Source organism: Theropithecus gelada, chromosome 16 (genome assembly GCF_003255815.1).
Source record: "Theropithecus gelada isolate Dixy chromosome 16, Tgel_1.0, whole genome shotgun sequence".
NCBI classification, from domain to species: Eukaryota; Metazoa; Chordata; class Mammalia; order Primates; family Cercopithecidae; genus Theropithecus; species Theropithecus gelada.
Genome location: NC_037684.1, coordinates 70,402,823 through 70,422,369, shown reverse-complemented (window position 1 = coordinate 70,422,369; position 19,547 = coordinate 70,402,823). Strand labels below are relative to the sequence as shown.

Sequence of the window (19,547 nt, the reverse complement as noted above, 5' to 3'; positions counted from 1 at the left end):
TGCTACACTGTGTGATGGCTCTGAGCTTTGAAATAATCTAATCCAGATTTGTGAATAAATGCAATTTACCAGCCCTACTCATTGTTCAAGTCAGTGTAAGCCTTCGGAAGGGCCAGGGAAAATTTTCATTTCAGGGTCACTATGCTTTATTACACTTAATGCTGAAATGACCACGCTACAGATCTTTTCAAGAAAATATAAAATGATCCGTTCAGTCAATTTTTCAAAAGTAGAAAATAAAAAGCATTAATTTTTCTTAATAAATGACAATAAATTGAAATAGATAGATTTCAGGTTAACATTTTAACTATGCAGGGTAAGACAACAAAAAGGAAGAAGAAACAGTTCCCGATAAAGTATGACTCTATCAGTCTAGTTAGGAATAAGCTATTTTTGTTGTATCTAAATTTGGCTTTTAGATTCTACTGAAACTTCTCTCAAGTATCAACAAATTCAATGCTTCTCTGCCTTGGTCCTCATCCTACTGAAGCCTCCGACAAGCCATACAACACTAGATTCTCCCGATGGCTTCCATGACACTAAGTGTTCCTGGTTCTCTGCATTCTATTTCTCAGTTGCAGATGGTGTCTATTCTTGCTATGTATGCCACCTTAAGGTAGTCATGTTCCCTCTTTCTGAACACTAAATATTGTCCCTGAGCAAATGTAATTATAGGATAATTTCTGATCTTCAAACCATTTCTAGAGTCATTGGGCCTATTTCCATCTCCTCTCTTGGTGTCTCTACATGGATGGATTGCAAAATGTCTGTAAGAGCGTTTTATGCTCAATCAATCTCTACTCTGTTCCCTATTGCACATAAAACCATTACTTATTTAAGACTTCAGGAACATCTTGAACTCTCCTGTTATTACCTAACAACCATCAAGTCCAATCTACTCTGAAGTATAGGTCAGATCTGCCCACTTCTTTCCATTTTTACTGATCATCTTACATTTACCATCTTATATTTGGACTATGGTAATGACAGCAGCATTCAAGCCAGTCCTCCTGCCTTCAATACTTCCTTTCCTCTCTAATCCACGTTCCCAGAGGCAACAGTTTTCTTCCTGCGGCCCTGAATACATATTACTCACACAACCCACCAAAGCAACATTGCCCATGACCCTCCACTAAAAACACCACACATTTCACAATTTGCTCATGTTTCTATTGTTTCCTTGTTTGCATGCCACTCTCTGTCAAATTTTCTGTCTTTTTGAACTACTCTATCACTTTATGCCATGTTGTATGACACTTCTTCATGCAAATTGTTCCCATCATCTAATATTTTAGTTCCTTGATGGCAAGAATTCCCCTTTACTCACCACCTTTGTACAACAGCTAGCAGAGCACTTTTATATAATAAGGAAATAATGTTTGATGACTAGATAGCCCAAACAGCACACCTGGACTATGGGAAGGAGAACTATCACAACCCCAAGAAATACATCACAATTTTCTTAGACTGGAGATAAATCACTTCTTCATTGAAATTACAGTCTCAAACCTGAGTTAACTGACATGCTTGTTTTCCATAAACATGAAAATGTGTTTGCCTTGGAACCACCTTGGAAAATAACTTTCATGATGAAGTGGGTGGATTACCTGAGGTCAAGAGTTTGAGACCAGCCTGACCAACCTGGTGAAACCCCATCTCTACTAAATACAAAAAATTAGCCAGGCATGGTGGTGCATGCCTGTAATCCCAGCTATTTGGGAGGCCAAAGTGGGCGGATCACCTGAGGTCAGGAGTTCGAGACCATCCTGGCCAACATGGTGAAACCCCATCTCTACTAAAAATATAAAACTTAGCCAGCCGTGGTGGTGGGCGCCTGTAATCCCAGCTATTCAGGAGGCTGAGGCAGGAGAATTGCTTGAACCCGGGAGGCGGAGGTTGCAGTGAGCCAAGATTGTCCCATTGCACTCCAGTCTGGACAACAAGAGTAAAACTCCATCTCAAAAAAAAAAAAAAAAAAGATTAAGTGGGTCAAACTGAGATTTTACAGAATGGTAGTAAGAAGAAAAAACAGTTAGGAAACTGACATTTCATTTAGTTGAAACACGTCACATTTCTATGAATCAGTGCCCAGAAACTGAAAGACATTTCAACCTTGTGTAAACAAATTTAAGTTTGAAGATACACAAAGATTATACACTAAAATTCTGGAAGCATAACACCATATCTATTATTCACCATCAACACTGGCTCCTGATTTTAAGGACGTTTAAAATTAGGTAAGGAGACAAGTAACTAAAAAATGCTGACATTTTTTATTTTTACTTTTTTATTTTTTGAGATAGAGTCTTACTCTTTCACCCAGGCTGGAGTGCAGTGGCACGATCTGGGCTCACTACAATCTCTGCCTCCTGGGTTCAAGCTATTCCCCTGCCTCAGCCTCCCAAGTAACTGGGATTACAGGCGCACACCATTGCACTTGGCGAATTTTATTTTTCTTTTTTTCTCTTTTTTTTTTTTTTTTTTTATTTTTAGTAGAGAGGGAATTTCACCATGTTGGCCAGGCTGGTCTTGAACTCCTGACCTCAAGTGGTCCACCGACCTTGGCCTCCCAGAGTTCTGGGATTACAGGCGTGAGCTACTGTGCCTAGTTTTTAAATGGCTATAAAATACTTAGAACTTTTAGAAGCAAAATCAGGCATGATACTACTCGATCACTAACACTGTCCCAGGTTACCTTCTCTGCCACCTCGTCCCACCATGCTGCTTCCCCATCAAGCTCTCTTAGTAATCTTCCAAGTGGATCATAGGAAGTTATACAGGCCACTTACTAGCAGAGTTTTTGGTAATTACGTTCACAGCTTCAGGGAGTAAGCTGTTCATTAATTCCTTCCATACCACCACTGCAAAGACTGATGCAGCAACAAACCATGTGGGCCATATACAGCCCACCATTGGAACTGGGGAATTCATAGTAGTCAAGCAGAATTGACCTACAGCTGACAATATAGAATGGAAAGGCAGAAAAACAGCTAATCTGAAGGATGCATGCTGGAAAAACCTACATACAGAGGAAATATTTCAAGCACTAGAAAAGGATGAGTTCTCTGAGAATGAGTGCCCAGGATCAGGATCAAAGAACATTCACAGTCAGGGATGGTAGAAGGTAACAAAGAAGTGATTCAAAAAAGAATCACGGGACTTTAAGAAACAACAACTTTTCATTATAGAAAATCACAGCCATGTGTAAAAGCAGAAGAGTACCATGAGCCCCCATTACTTATCCCTAAGCTTCATCAATTACCAAACCCTAGCCAATCTCGTTTCATCTATTCTACCTCTCCACTTTACAAACCAATCAGGACCTTTGAGATCACCTACTTCAATTACATCATTTTACAGATGAGTAAACTCAATTCCAGAAAAGTCAAATGAATTGCCCTGGGATCACACAGACCAGAAGAGAGCCATAAAATAACATTATGAAAAAGAAGAATGCAATTTCATGGAGTCACAGTGTCAACATCACCAGATGGTACAGAGAGTTTGTGTGTGGTTGGTGACAACTGAAAAAAGTTTCCAGGATGTGATCAAAAGGCAGTCCCTGGCTTCTCTTATCTGGCCTCTAATATGCACTACCAGCATCGCATTCCTCACACAACCATTAGTTAATCATCCAAGATACTGGGGGCAAGATAATTCCCAACGTCCTCTTTCATATCTCCATGGGGACAAATTGCATCCATCCACAAATAACTATTAGGAGCAAACAATGTACATTAAGTAATGTTCTGGGCACTGGAAACAGAGGTAAACCAGAGATGGACACTGTCCCTGCCATCACAAGGTTTATATTCTAGTTAGGAAAAACAAATAATAAACTAGTATATAAATAAACAAGTATAGACTGTGCTAACCAAAATGAAAGAAATAAATGGAATGATGTGAACAGAAAGAGGTAGGGGGCCCTAGTTTATATAGGGTGGTCCCTATAAAGGCCTCTCTGAAAAGGTGACATTTGAGATGAGACATTACCAAGAGTCAAGGAAGAACATTCCAGCTCCAATATACATTTGTCACTAGTTCCTTCGAGTGAAAGGATATTCAAGACCACTCTGGGGGTACAAAGACAAAAGTCTCAGGGGGACTACAGCCCGCTGTCTGCAACTGTCATTATCATCACCGTTGTCATCATGACCCTTTATATTGGAACAAGGCTTCTGAGTGGAAAGCAAAGTACTTCCTTGTCATTGCAAGCCAGTGGCTAGAAGCTGAGGATCTGATAAGGAGGAGAACCCCAAGGTTCTACTCTGCCCTCTCCTCCAGCTTCCGCTATCTGAAAACCGAAAGCAGCACTAAGACGCCGCTCTTCCGCAGAAGCCGGATGGAAGAGGCGGTGTGGACCACCAAAGTCACAGTGCAAGACTGGACCCTAGTTCCGTAGCCTCTTCGCTCCAAGCTACTCCAGAGGTCAGTTCCCCCACCACACCGGTGGCCGGCCAACCTCGCCAAGGGCTCCCCAAGGTTGCAGCCAGCCGGAACCACGGCCTCGCACGTGGCAATAAGAGAAGAATTTCCCCCAAGGTCGTGCCCAAGGCAGGTACAGTACCTGCCAGGAGGCGTGAGGAGAGAGTGTGAGGAGATGCGGCCATAATTCACGAGTCTGGCCGCTCCCCGGGATGCCCGTGTCCTCTCTCCTCACGGGCTGCCGGGCGCCGCCATCTTCCTTCCCCGCCCCCCTGTGGGAGTAGTTCCGGGCCGTCACTTCCGGCCGGCGGGCTCCGGGAGGAGGGCGTGGTGGCTGTAGGTGATCGCAACGTACACGCTGGAGTGTGGCGGGCTGACAGGTCTGAGACCTGAAGGACCCGGGAACCGCAAAGCACGGTGTGCCTCCGTTGTCCTGAAGAAAAAGCCGCGCGCAGACGACTGGCCGGCCCGCGCTCGCAGCTCCCAGACGTTGACAGGCATCCTCGGGTGACCGGGTGAGGTGGGCAGGGCTGGGCTGCAGAGTCCTTGCGGGCAATTTAAAGTTACAGCGGCCGAGCGCTGTGGCTTACGCCTGCAATCCCAGTGCTTAGGGAGGCCGAGGCGGGAGGATCACTTGAGCCTGGGACCTCGAGACCAGCCTGGGCAACAAAGCGAGACCCCACCTCTAGAAAAAATGTAAAAATTAGCCGAGTGTGGTGGCGCGAGCCTGTGGTCTCAGCTACTCAGGAGGCTGAGGCGGGAGGATCGCTTGAGCCAGGAATGTCGAGGCTGCAGTGATTGCGCCACTGCACTGCAGCCTCGGCGACACAGTGAGACCCTGTCTCTAACAATAAATTTTAAAACAAAAATAAAGTTACAGTTAGGACACTTCCAGGTGACAGGAGCATCATGAGGAAATGGTTCTCGTGGCGATGCTTCCACCTCCACGTCTGATCAGTTACACTTTACCATAGTCTATCAAATGGGAGCCCAGATGAACTCCGGATTACTTGTTTCTGAGCCACACTAAAGGAACTGAATCATCCAGATGTTTCCAGATGAAGAAGGTGCATGTAGAGGTTCATATTTGGTGCTCTGGAGTGAAATCCGTATTTCAGTTCTGCCCTTGTGACCTTGCTTGAGCGAGTTACCCAAGTCCTCTGGACCTCAGTTATCTAGCAATACGATGGGGTAATAATAGCACATCTTTTATAAACAGTTGAGATAATTAGATAAATGTGTGTCATGGGTAGTCAGGCACCTACTAGGTACAGGCACTAATAGATTATTACCTGTGTTATCATAAGTGTTGTGATTGCCGGGGCAGATCTCAGCATCCCCCAACCCCTCAATCTTCTTTTCAGATTGGGGTTCCACAAGTACAGGTAGATTGAAGAAAAGATTCCACTTTTGAAAAAGAAGAGAAAAATAGGTAATTGGGTTCTAAAAAGGCAATTTCTTTCTGTGTTTTCAATAATGAGAGGATAGCGGTTTTGGTTCACCTCAACTAACATTGCTAGGCACAGGGAACGCTGAAGAGATTAAGACACCCCCCGACCCCTCCCCGATTCTGTAGGAGCTTACACTAGACCAATGAGGGGACAAGACGTTGTCGATTGTTACTACCAGTGTGATAGGGGTAGTATACAAAGTGCTGCAGAAACACTGATGAGGTAACATTTCTGTGGGGTTGGTTTAAGGAAGGCTTCAGAGATTTAAACTTGGTGCTCTGGAATGAACGGTAAGATTTTTACAGCGTACAAGAAGGGAAAGGACACTCCGTAAAGAGGAAAATAGCATTAAGTACTGTGTTAACAGTTTTTGAACTCTTTATAATTTTCCATGTGCTTTTATAAACACTTGTTGTTTAAACCTAGAGCAAAAGTTATCCTAAGTCTGGCACATTAAGGCCCAAGAGTTTTAAGTAATCTGCTCAAAGTCACCTAGCTGTCGAGTGCCGGAACAAAGACCTGAGTCCCTGAAACCTGTGAGAATGTTATATTTTCACCATGCCATAAGGCCTTACTCACCTAAGCATCTGGAAGAGTCATAGCTTCTGTGATTTATAAAACAGTGTTTTCACCTTGGCTGCCTATCAGAATCAAATGTAGGACTTTAAAAAATTATAGATGTCTAAGCCACCTCTAGACCTATTGAATCTGAAGAGGTGTATGATAGATGTAGAGAGACCTGTAATTTTCTCTTTAAAGCACCGCTGGTGATAGTGATACACAGAACTGAGAATACTGGATTCCAGCTTTTACTTCACAACACAACCATGTCTAAAAAGTTGATTAACATAAATGTTATATTTCACTAACTCTCAAGTCCTCTAGGCTTATGATAGACAAGGGGTTTAATAGACATGCACCTTCTTGACCAACAGATTTTTCCTTTGTTTTAAATTTTTTTCCAAAAATGGGGGCAAGGTAAGACCAAGTACACAAATGAATGCTTAGGTTTTTATTTATTTGTAGAAATTAGAGGCTGGGTGCGGTGGCTTATGCCTGTAATCCCAGCACTTTGGGAGGCCAAGGTGGGCGGATCACCTGAGATCAAGGGTTCGAGACCATCCTGGCCAACATGGTGAAACCCCGTGTCTACTAAAAATACAAAACTTAGCCGGCTGTGGTGGTGGGTCCCTGTAATCCCAGCTATTCTAGAGGCTGAGAATTGCTTGAACCTGGGAGGCAGAGGTTGCAGTGAGCTGAGATTGCGCCCCTGCACTCCAGCCTGGGAGACAAAGCAAGACTCCGTCTCAAAAAAAAAAAAAAAGAAATTAGAGTAAATGTTTTATAGAGAAATGTCTGAGAGATAATACATTCTGGCTTTACTGGCCAAGAAATGCACTTACCTATCTACTATTTGTGATATAGTTAGCCTAGGCCATCGTACTCTCCAAAAAAGTAATCCTGTGGAGATACTTCTGGAATGAAGAGGGTTCCATGACCATATACATTGACTTGGCCGTGAGTAGTGGCAAGGAAAGCAAGGAAAGCTGAAAATAGAGTTGCAATGATTACCTTAGGCCAGTCACAATTCATCACTGTGGACCTAGCCATATTGCTATCTCAAATCAAATTAACATTAAACCAAGGAAGAAGTGGGGAATAGATTTTGGATAAGTAACTGAAAGAGTATCACAACTATTTGACCCACAGTTTTCCAAACATTTTGAACACAACCCATTTTATAAAATACCATTAAAACAGGAAATAGTACTTTCAGAGATAGGCCTCAGAAATCTATATAGCTCCCTACCTTTTCATTTCTAGATTTGTAAACCCAGGTCCAGAGCGGTTAAGTGATTTACTCTGTAACAGAACATTGACTCTAGACATCCAAGTCAGCATTTTTTCCATTTCATTATATTGTCTTTTTTTTTTGTCCCTCAGTCTCCCTGTAGCATCTTCGTTAATGAAATAGTGTAGGACTCCACAATTAGATATAGTATTTATTTGACTTTGCATTTCACATTTCAAGCAAAATATGTTTCATAGGCTATGTTCAGTATCACTTGTGGAAAGAGATATAAGTAATCAAAAGCATTATTTTTTAACCAAAATATTAAATAGATGTAAATAATTGAAAGCATTATTTTTAGCTAACAGCATTATATATATTATTGCATAATTACAGAAAGTTGAGTTATATCATTCAATTGTGTGTTAATATGATCATTACCACTTATGTTTTTTCCTTTTTTTTTTTTTTTTTTTTTGAGACAGGGTCTCACTCTGTCACCCATGTGGGAGTGCAGTGGTGTGATCATAGCTCACTGCAGTCTCAACCTTCCAGTCTCAATTAACCCTCCTGTTTCAGCCTCTGAAGTAACTGGGACTACAGGCACATGCCAGCATGCCTGGCTAAGTTTTAAATTTTTTGCAGAGACAGGGGTCTCACTGTGTTGCCCAGGCTGATCTTGAACTCCTGGGCTTAAGCAATTCTTCTGCCTCAGCCTTTCAAAGTGCTGTGATTATAGGCGTGAGCCACTGTGCTCAGCCTGCTTATATATTTTTAAGTAGTATTCGTAAAGCTTTGTAACTTGTCTCTTAAAATTAATATTTCAAAAGCCTGAGAACCTAGAAAATGGAAACTAACCTATACTCTCGTCCCATTTTGTCCTGTAGGTTGGCTGCTCCTTTGCTTTCAAATAAGATTTCTTCTCAGAAAGTCTACATGTACTGAATAAAATCTGCAGTTTATACAATATCACATGACTTGAAAGTAAATCCTAACTTTTTCAGAGCCTCGCTGAATTTCCCACAATAGATAAAGACCCAGCTTTCCCTAGGAGCTGAAGGGAGAAAAAATTCCCAACCTAGTATGCAGGATGTAACCAGTTGACACAGAACTATGTATTTGAAAACAAAATAGATTTCAAAACCTAAGGGGAGGCAAATGATTTGAGTAGATTTTCTTCCAAGCAGACTTACAAATGCCAAGAAGCACGAGGGAAAAAAAAACCTTAGCATCAGTAGTCATTAGGGAAATGCAAAGCAAACCTACAATGAGATATCATTTCACATCCACTTGGATGGCTGTAATCAGAAAGTCAAATAATAACAAGTGTTGACAAGGATATGGAGAAACTGGAACCCTCAAAGATTGCTGACGGGGACATAAAATTATGTAGTCACTTTAGAAAACAGTTTAGCTGTTCCTTAATAAGTTAAACATGGAACTGTATGACCCAGCAGTTCCTGTCCCAGGCATAGACTCAAGACAAATAGAAACATACATCCACACAAAAATGTATATATGAATATTTATAGCAGTATTATTCATAATTGCCAAAAAGTGGCTACAACCCAAGTGTCCATCAACTGATTAATGTATAAATGTTGTATATCCATACAGTGGAATGTTTGGCCATAAAATGAAAATGGAGTACCAATACATGCCATGATATGTATGAACCAAAAAACATACCAAGTATAAGAAGTGTCACCAAAGACCACATATTGGATGGTTTCATTTATATGAAATGTCCAAAGTAGTTAAATCCATAGAGACAGAAAGTAGGTTAGTGGTTGCCTATGGCTGGGAAGGTGGGTAGAGGTAAAAGAGAAGTGGCTGCTAATGGGTACAAGGTTTATTTAGGATGGAGGAGGATGAAAATGTTCTAAAATTGATTTTAGTGATAGTTGAAAAACTCTGAATATGTTAAAAATCATTGAATTGTACACTTTAAATAGGCACATTGTATAGAATATGGATTATCTACCAATAAACCTGTTTTTAAATTAGACAGGAAGAGCTACTCAAGGAGATCAAAGGTCCTGGTGTTGGACAGACATCTACCAATAGCTCTTCCCTCCTCATGTAGAGTGGAAGATGTAACTGTCCAGAATAGACGCATTTCCCAGCCTCTCTTGCAGCTTGATATGACTTTGCAAGTAATTCTCAACAGTGGGATGCAAGCATAGGTAATGTGTTTAAGTTCCAAGCGTCCTTAATAATGAGATACCAGCCACATATTGAAGACAGTGAGTCAATAAAATAGGCAGAGCTTGGGTCTCTACTGCTTGTGAAACTGCTGTATCAGTCCTGGACTGGTTTCCTGAGGGACAAATAAACTTCTAACTTGTTTAACACGGTGTTTGGGTTTTCTGCCCCCTCTGGTACTGCTTAATCCAAACAATATACCATTAATGTGATTAATAGTAAAGTTAGTGAGCTCATGTCCCTAGCTCATAGTCAAGTCAAAAGCGATAGCTGTTGCTATTAAATGACTCACCATATGCTTTAATAAGCAATGATGAGAAAATGTTAATAGTTTTTAAAATATGTGTTTTCAGGCCGGGCGCGGTGGCTCACGCCTGTAATCCCAGCACTTTGGGAGGCCGAGGCGGGCGGATCCCGAGGTCAGGAGATCGAGACCATCCTGGCTAACACGGTGAAACTCCGTCTCTACTAAAAATGCAAAAAATTAGCCGGGCGAGGCGGCGGGCGCCTGTAGTCCCAGCTACTCGGGAGGCTGAGGCAGGAGAATGGCGTGAACCCGGGAGGCGGAGCTTGCAGTGAGCCGAGATCGCGCCACTGCACTCCAGCCTGGGCGACTAAGCGAGACTCTGTCTCAAAAAAAAAAAAATAAAATAAAATAAAATAAAATAAAATATGTGTTTTCAAAAGGAAAATTTAAGAGTCGTAGTGTTCAAAAATTTATTGTAATACAGCAATTTGATGAAGTTTATTCATCAAAATGAAGCAATATGACGAATCTAGAGAAAGCAAAATTTACGCTATTTAGGAATGAGGGCACCATGAGCTTAGACAATTGGTCCCAGTTTGTCAGACACAAGATCTGTGAGGTGGAAAATGGGAACTTACTTACTTCATAGAAATATTCCTAAAGACCATCCAACTCACCTGTTCTCATTCACCACACTAGCATCTCAAAATTTGTTCACCAGACTCTACTTAGGGTTCTCTAGGATAAGGGTGCCACTCGTCCCCAGAAAGGAATGCTAATATGGATGGGTTAAGAACAAGGATATTAATGAGCATGCTGCTGAGAGTCAGGCTTTTGGAGAGGTGATGAAAAGGGATGAACATCTGGGTTTTCACTTGACATCCTCTCTTTGGAGTCAGTCTCTTGATTTTCCTGGCCTTTCAGTTCTTCTTTCTCAAAATAAACCCCCACCCCTACCCATCATCCTTGATGGTTCTTCCCCTGGTCCCATGATGTTGGGAAGGTGATGACAAGATGAGTCTGAATATGTCTCTTGCTTGAAAAGGGTCTTCTGCTTTGAAAGAGACCCAGGGAAAAGGAGGGTGCTCAGGCCCCTCCTTGTCAGACCCACCAGATCTGTCCCTGCTCACCAAAGTTAGGGCTTCCACATAAGCATATGGGGCCAGAACCTTAATGTAGTAATAAACAGTGGCCTCCCTCTGGTCTTATCTTCCATTGGAGGCTTTGTGAAGGTCCTGCAACTACAGTAAGTAACCCCAGTGTGGGGAAGCATAGGGTATTTTAAGATTTCTTCATTTGACTGTCTCTTCATGACGTAACACTACTGAATTAGCTAGGGTCCAGTCAGGAGACAGAAATCACACCAATTATTTGAAAGAATTTAACCTAAGGAAAGGTTAATGTGGTATAAAGTTGTTAACTAGGTGTGGGTAACTAAGAAGCAGCTACCATCTCTATGACTGGGGAAACAAAAGGAAGAAGTTGGAATTATTACAACTTAGAAACTTAGAGGAGTGGAAACTCAGGCTGTTAAGGAGGGGCACTGCACCCCTGATGCTCTTGTCACTGAGCAGGAGCTGATTGAGCTGGTTCTTTATGTGTTGGGAAAGCTGCAAATGGTGCTCAACTGTTGCTGGGGATTCTAGAAGCTTTGGAGTAGTGCTCATAGGAATTGCAGGCAGATGGGAAGCAATAGGAGGAGCAAGTCCTCCTTGGCCCAGTCTTGTAGCATTACTAAGGCCTCATTGGCAGAGATTGTGGTTTGCAGGAATGTGGCTTGCACTCTGCCAGCTCTAGGCATGATATGGAAGGGTAGCTTTGGAGCCAGGGCAGATAACTGATGGGAATTTTCTGAGTGGATGTTCTACTCTAAGTGTACAGATTAGAGTTTCCAGTCAGTCTCCTCTGAGATTGAGTAACTTAAATCAGTTCCTAAGATCTCTTAATAGTTCCTCTGAAGTGACTGATAACATCAGGCTACGATGCTAGTCCAAGATCACTCCAATCAGTCATTAACACCTCAGCTGTAACCTGCCAGCCAACCTTTTCCATCTTTACTCCCTAGGGCTTTATTCCACACATGAGTTTTGGGATACCAAAACTGAAAAGTGCAGTACTGGACACAGAAAAAGGAAAAAGCAGCAGGGAAATGCACTATAAACAAGTTCTATTAACTGCCATGGTGTTCTGCCTTTTTAATAAACAGACCTTGGTTTTGTTAAGGGAAGCAATATGCCAGGAGATGAATCATCATTGCTTTAAGTTTATCAGAGTACTGTCAGTCACATTTCCACAGTTTCTTACAGCCAGTGATGGCTATGTTTCTCAGTTCTGACTAAAGAGATAAGGCGAGACTGGCTGGTAAGGTTTTGGTGGATAATTTTGTTTACCATTGAAAGAGCTGGGCATGCGAAGGGAGGGGCTCCTTCTGCCTTTTTTCTTTTATACTCAGGATGTAAGACTGTGGATGGAATTGCTGGAACTGAGGCAGCCATCTTGCAATGATGAGGTGACAAGCATGAGGACAAGTAGACATGCCAAGGAAGGCAAAGCAGAAAAAAATAGCCCCCAGTTTCTTGAGGAAATTGTTGAGCTGCTACACCAAGTCAGGAATATCTGTCTGCAGACTGATGGCTACGGGCATATTATGATGCTTAAGCTACTGTTTAGTTTTCTGTTCATTGCATCCTGGATGATGCATTCAATCAGTGACACAAGGAGTGAGCAACCTGACATCAAAGCTTGCTGAGGACAGGTGACATGGAGAGACAACTGGAATCATGTCAGCTATCCAAAAAATATATCACATTTAACAAAAAACAGATTTGTTATATCTGTTTCTAATATACAGATTAGTGGCTGTTTATAATATGACTTAAATCCACAATAGTTTAAATAATGCAAAAATAAAAGAAATTTTGTGCAGATTTGTTTCCTACCTTGTTTCTTGCCATTTGCTGTGCGTGCAACTCCTCTGATGAGGTCAGAATGTCTGATTTCCCACACCAAGGAAAGCATTTCTTGCCTTGTTCCCTTCTTGACATCTTAGAGCTTCGTGAAGAATACACTGAAGTGTTCTAAGTATAGCAGGAAACTAACCTTATTGGGCACTACTGATTGAAGAAATCATAACCAGTCAGAACATTCTCACAGATATATTTTCTCTTAGCTATGAGGTCTTCTTAAAAATGAGTCTTATGTATTATGGTAGATGACTTGTCAATCAATATGACCTGTCAATCAAATGACCTGTCAATTTGTATAATCAATATTATAAAAATAGAGAATAACATGGTATAAGGAGAATCACTAAGGGCATATTAATAAGTAGAATCCCAGGTAAGTTATTTATCAGAACAATAATCATTAACAAGCCACTAGGAAGGGAAACCATGGAGAGCATTCTTTTCTAAAATCAGCCACTATTTCTAATCTGTGGTCCTTCTTTCTCCCTGCATTTATACCTTTTTTTTTTTTTTTCTTGAGACTGAGTCTCGCTCTGTCGCCCAGGCTTAAGTGCAGTGGTTTCATTTCAGTTCACTACAATCTCCACCTCCCAGGTTCACGCCATTCTCCTGCCTCATCCTCTCGAGTAGCTGTGACTACAGGCACCCGCCACCATGCCTGTTTAATTTTTTGTATTTTTAGTAGAGACGGGCTTTCACTGTCTTAGCCAGGATGGTCTCGATCTCCTGACCTCATGATCTGCCCAGCTTAGCCTCCCAAAGGCATTGTACCTTTACGACAATCAATAGCAGATGAAAATGCTGATTTCTTTTTTCGAAATAAATGTCAATATATGTTGCAAAAATACACTATTAGCACTTACTGTGCTAACGATAATACTAATAATGCTTTATCGTGACATCTCATTCACTTTTTCACAAGAACCCAGATACATGGTATTCCCATGTTCAGATGAAAAGCTAAGACCTGGTCTGGGTGCACTGGCTCACACCTGTAATCCCAGCACTTTGGGAGGCCAAGGCAGGTGGATCACGAGGTCAGGAGATCGAGACCATCCTGGTTAACATGGTGAAACCCTGTCTCTACTAAAAATACAGAAAATTAGCCGGGCGTGGTGACTGGCATCTGTAGTCCCAGCTACTCAGGAGGCTGAGGCAGGAGAATGGTGTGAACCTGGGAAGCGGAGCTTGCAGTGAGCTGAGATAGTGCCACTGCACTCCAGCCTGGGTGACAAGGCAAGACTCTGTCTCAAAAAAAGAAAAAAAAATAAAAGAAAAGAAAAGCTAAGACCTTAAAGGTTAAATAACTTTCCCACATTCCCATAGCTAGAAAGTAAGTGCTGCAGCTAGAATTTAAACCTTTCTGATTCCAAAACATGTTCTTAATCCTCCTATTGTACCATCTCCCATATTTTTTGTATCATGGAGGTATTGTTGAGGTATTACAATGCCTCATTATCTGGAAGTTTTGGGTCTAGATTCACTTCATCAAACTGATGTAGTTATTGAAGTTCAACCTTGAAAAAGTTACTCAAGTTTACATTTTCTGACTTGGTTCAATTTTCTTTTATTTCAGCTTCCATATTTATAGAACAGGAATACTAATGCGAGGCCTACACTTAAATGACATTGCACTTTTGATACTTAATGAGAGTTCATATCTGGATACCTTCAAACAATACCCATTCCACCAAGACCCACTGAATCAAAGATTTTTGGTGGTAGGCCTGAGAATCCACAGTTTAAAAAAAAATGACTTTATTGAGTTATAAAAATCATACAAGCTTTGTATAAAAATTTCAAGAGTATAGAAAAAAAAGTGTTTCCAGGAGAGAGGACTATCCAAGGAAGTGGGTGGTGGTGATGGTAGTGTTGGTGTTGAGGATGACGACAACAAACAACCCATTTTATTTATTAGCTAGAATGTGCCAGAATTTGTGTATCTTGTCTCATTTAATCACATTTAATCTCAACAATCTTATAATCTTACAACTTTAAACAAATTATCATCCACATTTCATGAAGTCATTGAAGCCCAAAGTGTTTGAGGAATCAGTTGCCTTAGTTTCCTGGGCTGCTGTAATGTACTGGGTAACTGTAAACAACAGATGCCTATTGTCTCACTGTTACCAGGCTAGACATATCCGAGGGGCCATGCTTCCTCAGAAACCTCCAACAAGGATCCTTTCTTACCTATTCCAGCTTCTGGTAGCCCCTGGCATTCTTTGACTTGTGGCAGCAAAACTCAAGTCTCTGACTCCATCTTCACATGGCTGTCTTTCCTTGTGTCTCTTCCCATGGCATTCTCCTCCCTAGGTGTCTGTGTCCAGATTTCTCTTTTCTTAAAAGGACACCAGTCTTATTAGATTAGGGTCCACCCTAATAACCTCACCTTAATTTGACTACACCTTATTTCCAACTAAGATCACATTCAGGCCGGGTATGGGGTGGCTTACACCTGTAATCTCAGCACTTTGAGAGGCCAAGGTGGGAGGATTCCCTGAGCTCAGGGGTTTGAGACCAGCATGGGTAACATAGTGAGACTCTTATCTCTACAAAAAATTTTTTTAATTAGCTGGGCATGATTGTGAGTGCCTGTAGTCCCTGCTACTTGGGAGGTTGGGGCTGGAGCATCCCTTGAGCCAAGGAGATAGAGGCTGCAGTGAGCCATGATCCCATCACTGTGCTCCAGCCTAGGTGACAGAGTGAGACCCTGTCTCGGAAAAAAAAAAAAAAAAAAAGACAGATATGGGGGATTAGAATATCAACATATCTTTTGGGTAGATACAACTCAACCGATAACTTTGCGCAAGGATACAGTGGCTAGTAAAGTATGGAAACTAGATCTGAACTTAGGAGATGCTAGAATCTAGCCACTTGGCCGTCAGCCACCACATATTCCATCTCGGTGGCATGTAGTTGGTGAAAATGTGTACAATGCCTTGAGAAAGGGAGAAAGTGTAATAAATGAAAGAAATCTTTCAACTATTCAGTAAAAATGTATTTACAGGAGAACAAAACTTTGGGTTGGTTTCAGATGTTTCCTCTGCAACAGTTAGATGCCAAATGGCTCCACCGTTTTTGAGGAGGGAACAGTTATGAGCTAAGAATGTTATAACCAGCAATTTGTCTTTCAGTAGGACAGGCAGGCATTCTCAAAAATGCAAGGGCTCAGAAAATATGCCACTTGTTGAAAAACTATTCAAAGATACATTCCAGTGGTTCGCAGGGTTTGGAATTATATAGACCAGAAAAAAGTCAAAAATAATTTTGAAACCAACATAGTATTGCCAACTTTTAACATTGTAAGGGTGTTTAAAACATGTCAAACTACCATCTAGTGTTAGAATCATTTCATAAAAGACAGATTATTTTAATGCCAAAAAATTTAAAAGGTACATAAACTGATGGCTATTTAAATAGAATAATTTAGCTTTATGAAAAAAATCCTTTAATATTTTGCCCCAGAGCAGTGAATAACTTTTTCCATAGATAAGATCTCTTCCATGAATGGGTGTTTGAAAACCAGGAACTGACAGGAACACAAAAAGAACATGATCTGAAAATGAGCTCTGGCTAGCACTCTGATTTATGCAACTGAGGGAAAAATGTTATTTGAAACAGACTGTAATCATTTCCATTTTCTAAGGAAAGTTTCAGTGGGAAAATCAATCCTTGCAGTACTATACCCTTCCACATACAGAGGGAAGTGGAAGGTCCAGAGAAGATAACCCTTTCCCTCAACAGACATCTGGGTTTCCACTTAGTGTTTTCCAAATTATCTTGGAAATATCTATGAGAGGACCACTCATTTAAAATAATGGTTTGAACCCACACATTTAATTAGTTCTCCCTCCCAAAGTCTCTATATTTAAAAACAAACAAAAAAACAAAACAAAACAAAAAACCTCTACATTTGAAACCAGGTAGTGTCCACTTGGCTATAATTTCTAAGAATTTCTGCAAATTAGAGTATAGATGAGGTTAGATTGGGAAAATGGCCCATCGATTGGTGATTCATGACATATATAAGGTGAGATTCATCTAGGGAGAAAGAAGAGCCAATAAGCAAAATTTAACCAATACCTCCCTCCCCAAACTTGGAACAAGAGGACAGTTAGAATCTGGGAGTGAGGGCATCTGGAACCAACACAGAAGCTCCTTGAAGCATTCAATTGCAGTTTACACTTGGAATGAATTCCCAGGCTGAATAAAGCAGGGCAAAACTGCCTTAAAACTAAGGAAGGGGGTGGTTGTTGGGGAGAATTGCTCTGAAACATTGCCCTAGAGCTTCGCTAACTGAGCTAGAACTACAAACAGGAATAGAAGATCCCAGGCAGAGGAGTGACATTCCTACCCCATGTATCTGCTCCCTCCCTGACCTCCTAGGCAAATGGGCCTCCTATCTGGTATAGGATAACACTATGGTAAATCAAAGCATGGTAGCCTCCATTTAAGAGCATGGGCTCTGAACTCTGCCTACATTTAAATACAAGCTCCTCTATGTACTAGGTCTTTAACTATTGGCAAGATATTTAACTTCTGTGCCTCAACTCATCTTTAAATGGAGACAATAATAGTACCTAGATCAAGGGTTTCTTTTTGAGTGTTGGTGAGTTAATGGAAAAGTTATGAGCTAAGAATGTTATCCCCAGTATGTAGATTACTTGGCTCTGTAACCAGAATTTAGCATTCAGCAAATGCAGCCACTATTATTGATGATATTACCACTATTATTATTATCAGCATCACCAATATCTACTCTGAAGTAGATATTATTATACACACTTTATATGCATTGAAACAAAGGTTTAGAATGGTTTTTCAAAAGGTGTTTGATTTCAAATAATTAATGATTGATGGGTTTGAGCATTGAATCTAGATCTGACTCAAGGCTAGTATTTGGTTCCTATTGCTGCTATAACAAGCACCATAAACTTGGTGCTTGAAACAACACAAATATTATCTTACAGTTCTGGAGGTCAGAAGTCCTAAATGAGTCTCACTGAGCTAAAAATCAAGGCAGTGGCAGGGCTTTTTTCCTTCTGGAGGCTCTAAGGACTCATTTGCTTGTCTTTTCCAGTTTTGAAGGCTGTCACGTGCATTCCTTGGTTTGCAGCCCCTTCCCTCTTCAAAGCCAGTAATGGCTGATCAAATCCATCTCCTTCTGCATCACCCTGACACTGACTCATCTTCTGTCTTCTTCTTTTACATTTAAGGACCCTTCTGATTACACTGGGCCCAGCTGGATAATCCAGGATAATCTCTCTATTTTAAGGTCAGATGATTAGCAATATTAGTTCCATCTGCAAGCTTAATTACCCTTTGCCATTTAGCCTAACACATTCACTGGCTCCTGGGATTAGGATGTGGACATCTTTGAGGGGCCATTATTCTGTCTACCACAAAGCCATGCCACTATATTATTTAAATCTCCCTATCCCTCCATCTGAGCTAGAAAGATAAGACTTAATCTTTGAAAGAACTTGTCCCAACACTCCCGGTGTGATAAACATAGATCCTCCCCCTTTTCTCCATGCAGGCAAGATAGGCAAAAACAAAAAATTCAATAGTTCAAAAGAAGAGGACCAATCTGAGGAATCGACATATTCTTTATTTGTCACAGAATTTCTACCATAAATGGAAGGAAGTAAGTGCGGAGATATATCATTTCTATATCCAAAAGTGCTCTTCTCATATTAGCAATAGTTACTTAGAACTATTGAAAAATTTCCCTGTCACAATAACAACAGAAATATGCATATTTGGAAATAAACTGAATAAGCAATTTGCAACCTTTACTAAGGAACTATTCTATGGTAACAAATAAGTCTCCAAATCTCAATGTCTTAACACAAATTAAAGGTTTATTTCCCACTCACTTCAAGCCTGATGCAGGCTGAGTGACTCTTCAAGATTGCCATCCTTCAAGTGGAAACTCGAAGATCCAAGAGGCTTTCAGTTTGCAGCTTCACCATTCTTAATATGTGGTCTTGGTGGTTACCACCCTTGGAGAATAGTGTGAGGGACTCACTCTCGATTCCTTCTGACCATAAGTGGCAAATGCCCTTTATTATCACAGCCCATTGGTTAGAACTAATCACGTAGCCCCAATGTAACCACAATGCAAGGGCATATATGTAGGTGAGCCATGGAATATACAGTGAGTGCACCTCTGCTCCAGGAACATAACATATTTGAATAAAATGAAGTGTATACTATGTTTATTGGGAGAGGTAATATTGTAATGATGTCCATTATCTCCAATATAATCTATGGCTGTGACATAATCCGAGAAACAGTACATAATAAAATGATTCCAGAGTTTTCTAGGAAGAATAAATGAACGAGTATAGTCAAGAAAAGTTAGGAAATAAAATGGGATAAGGCAAGGTTCTCCACTAATATATTGAATTTACTGCAATGCTTCAGTAGCTAAAATAACTTGGTAGTACTTGCCC

At 41.0% G+C, this 19,547-nt stretch overlaps 1 protein-coding gene and 1 long non-coding RNA gene across 2 annotated transcripts in view; one reads left to right on the top strand and one right to left on the bottom strand.

The window, feature by feature from the left end:
* LOC112609845 (protoheme IX farnesyltransferase, mitochondrial) overlaps positions 1 to 5,229 on the bottom strand; it is a 140,490-nt gene extending 135,261 nt beyond the window's left edge. Inside the window, exon 1 of the mRNA XM_025363005.1 lies at positions 4,568 to 5,229. Coding sequence (XP_025218790.1) covers positions 4,568 to 4,610 — 43 coding nt within the window. The 5' untranslated portion in view covers positions 4,611 to 5,229. The remainder of the gene's footprint in view (positions 1 to 4,567) is intronic.
* The window catches only part of LOC112609846, a 35,421-nt gene continuing 20,608 nt past the window's right edge, over positions 4,735 to 19,547 (top strand). The window contains exon 1 of the long non-coding RNA XR_003116245.1: positions 4,735 to 4,940. This is a non-coding gene — a long non-coding RNA (uncharacterized LOC112609846). The remainder of the gene's footprint in view (positions 4,941 to 19,547) is intronic.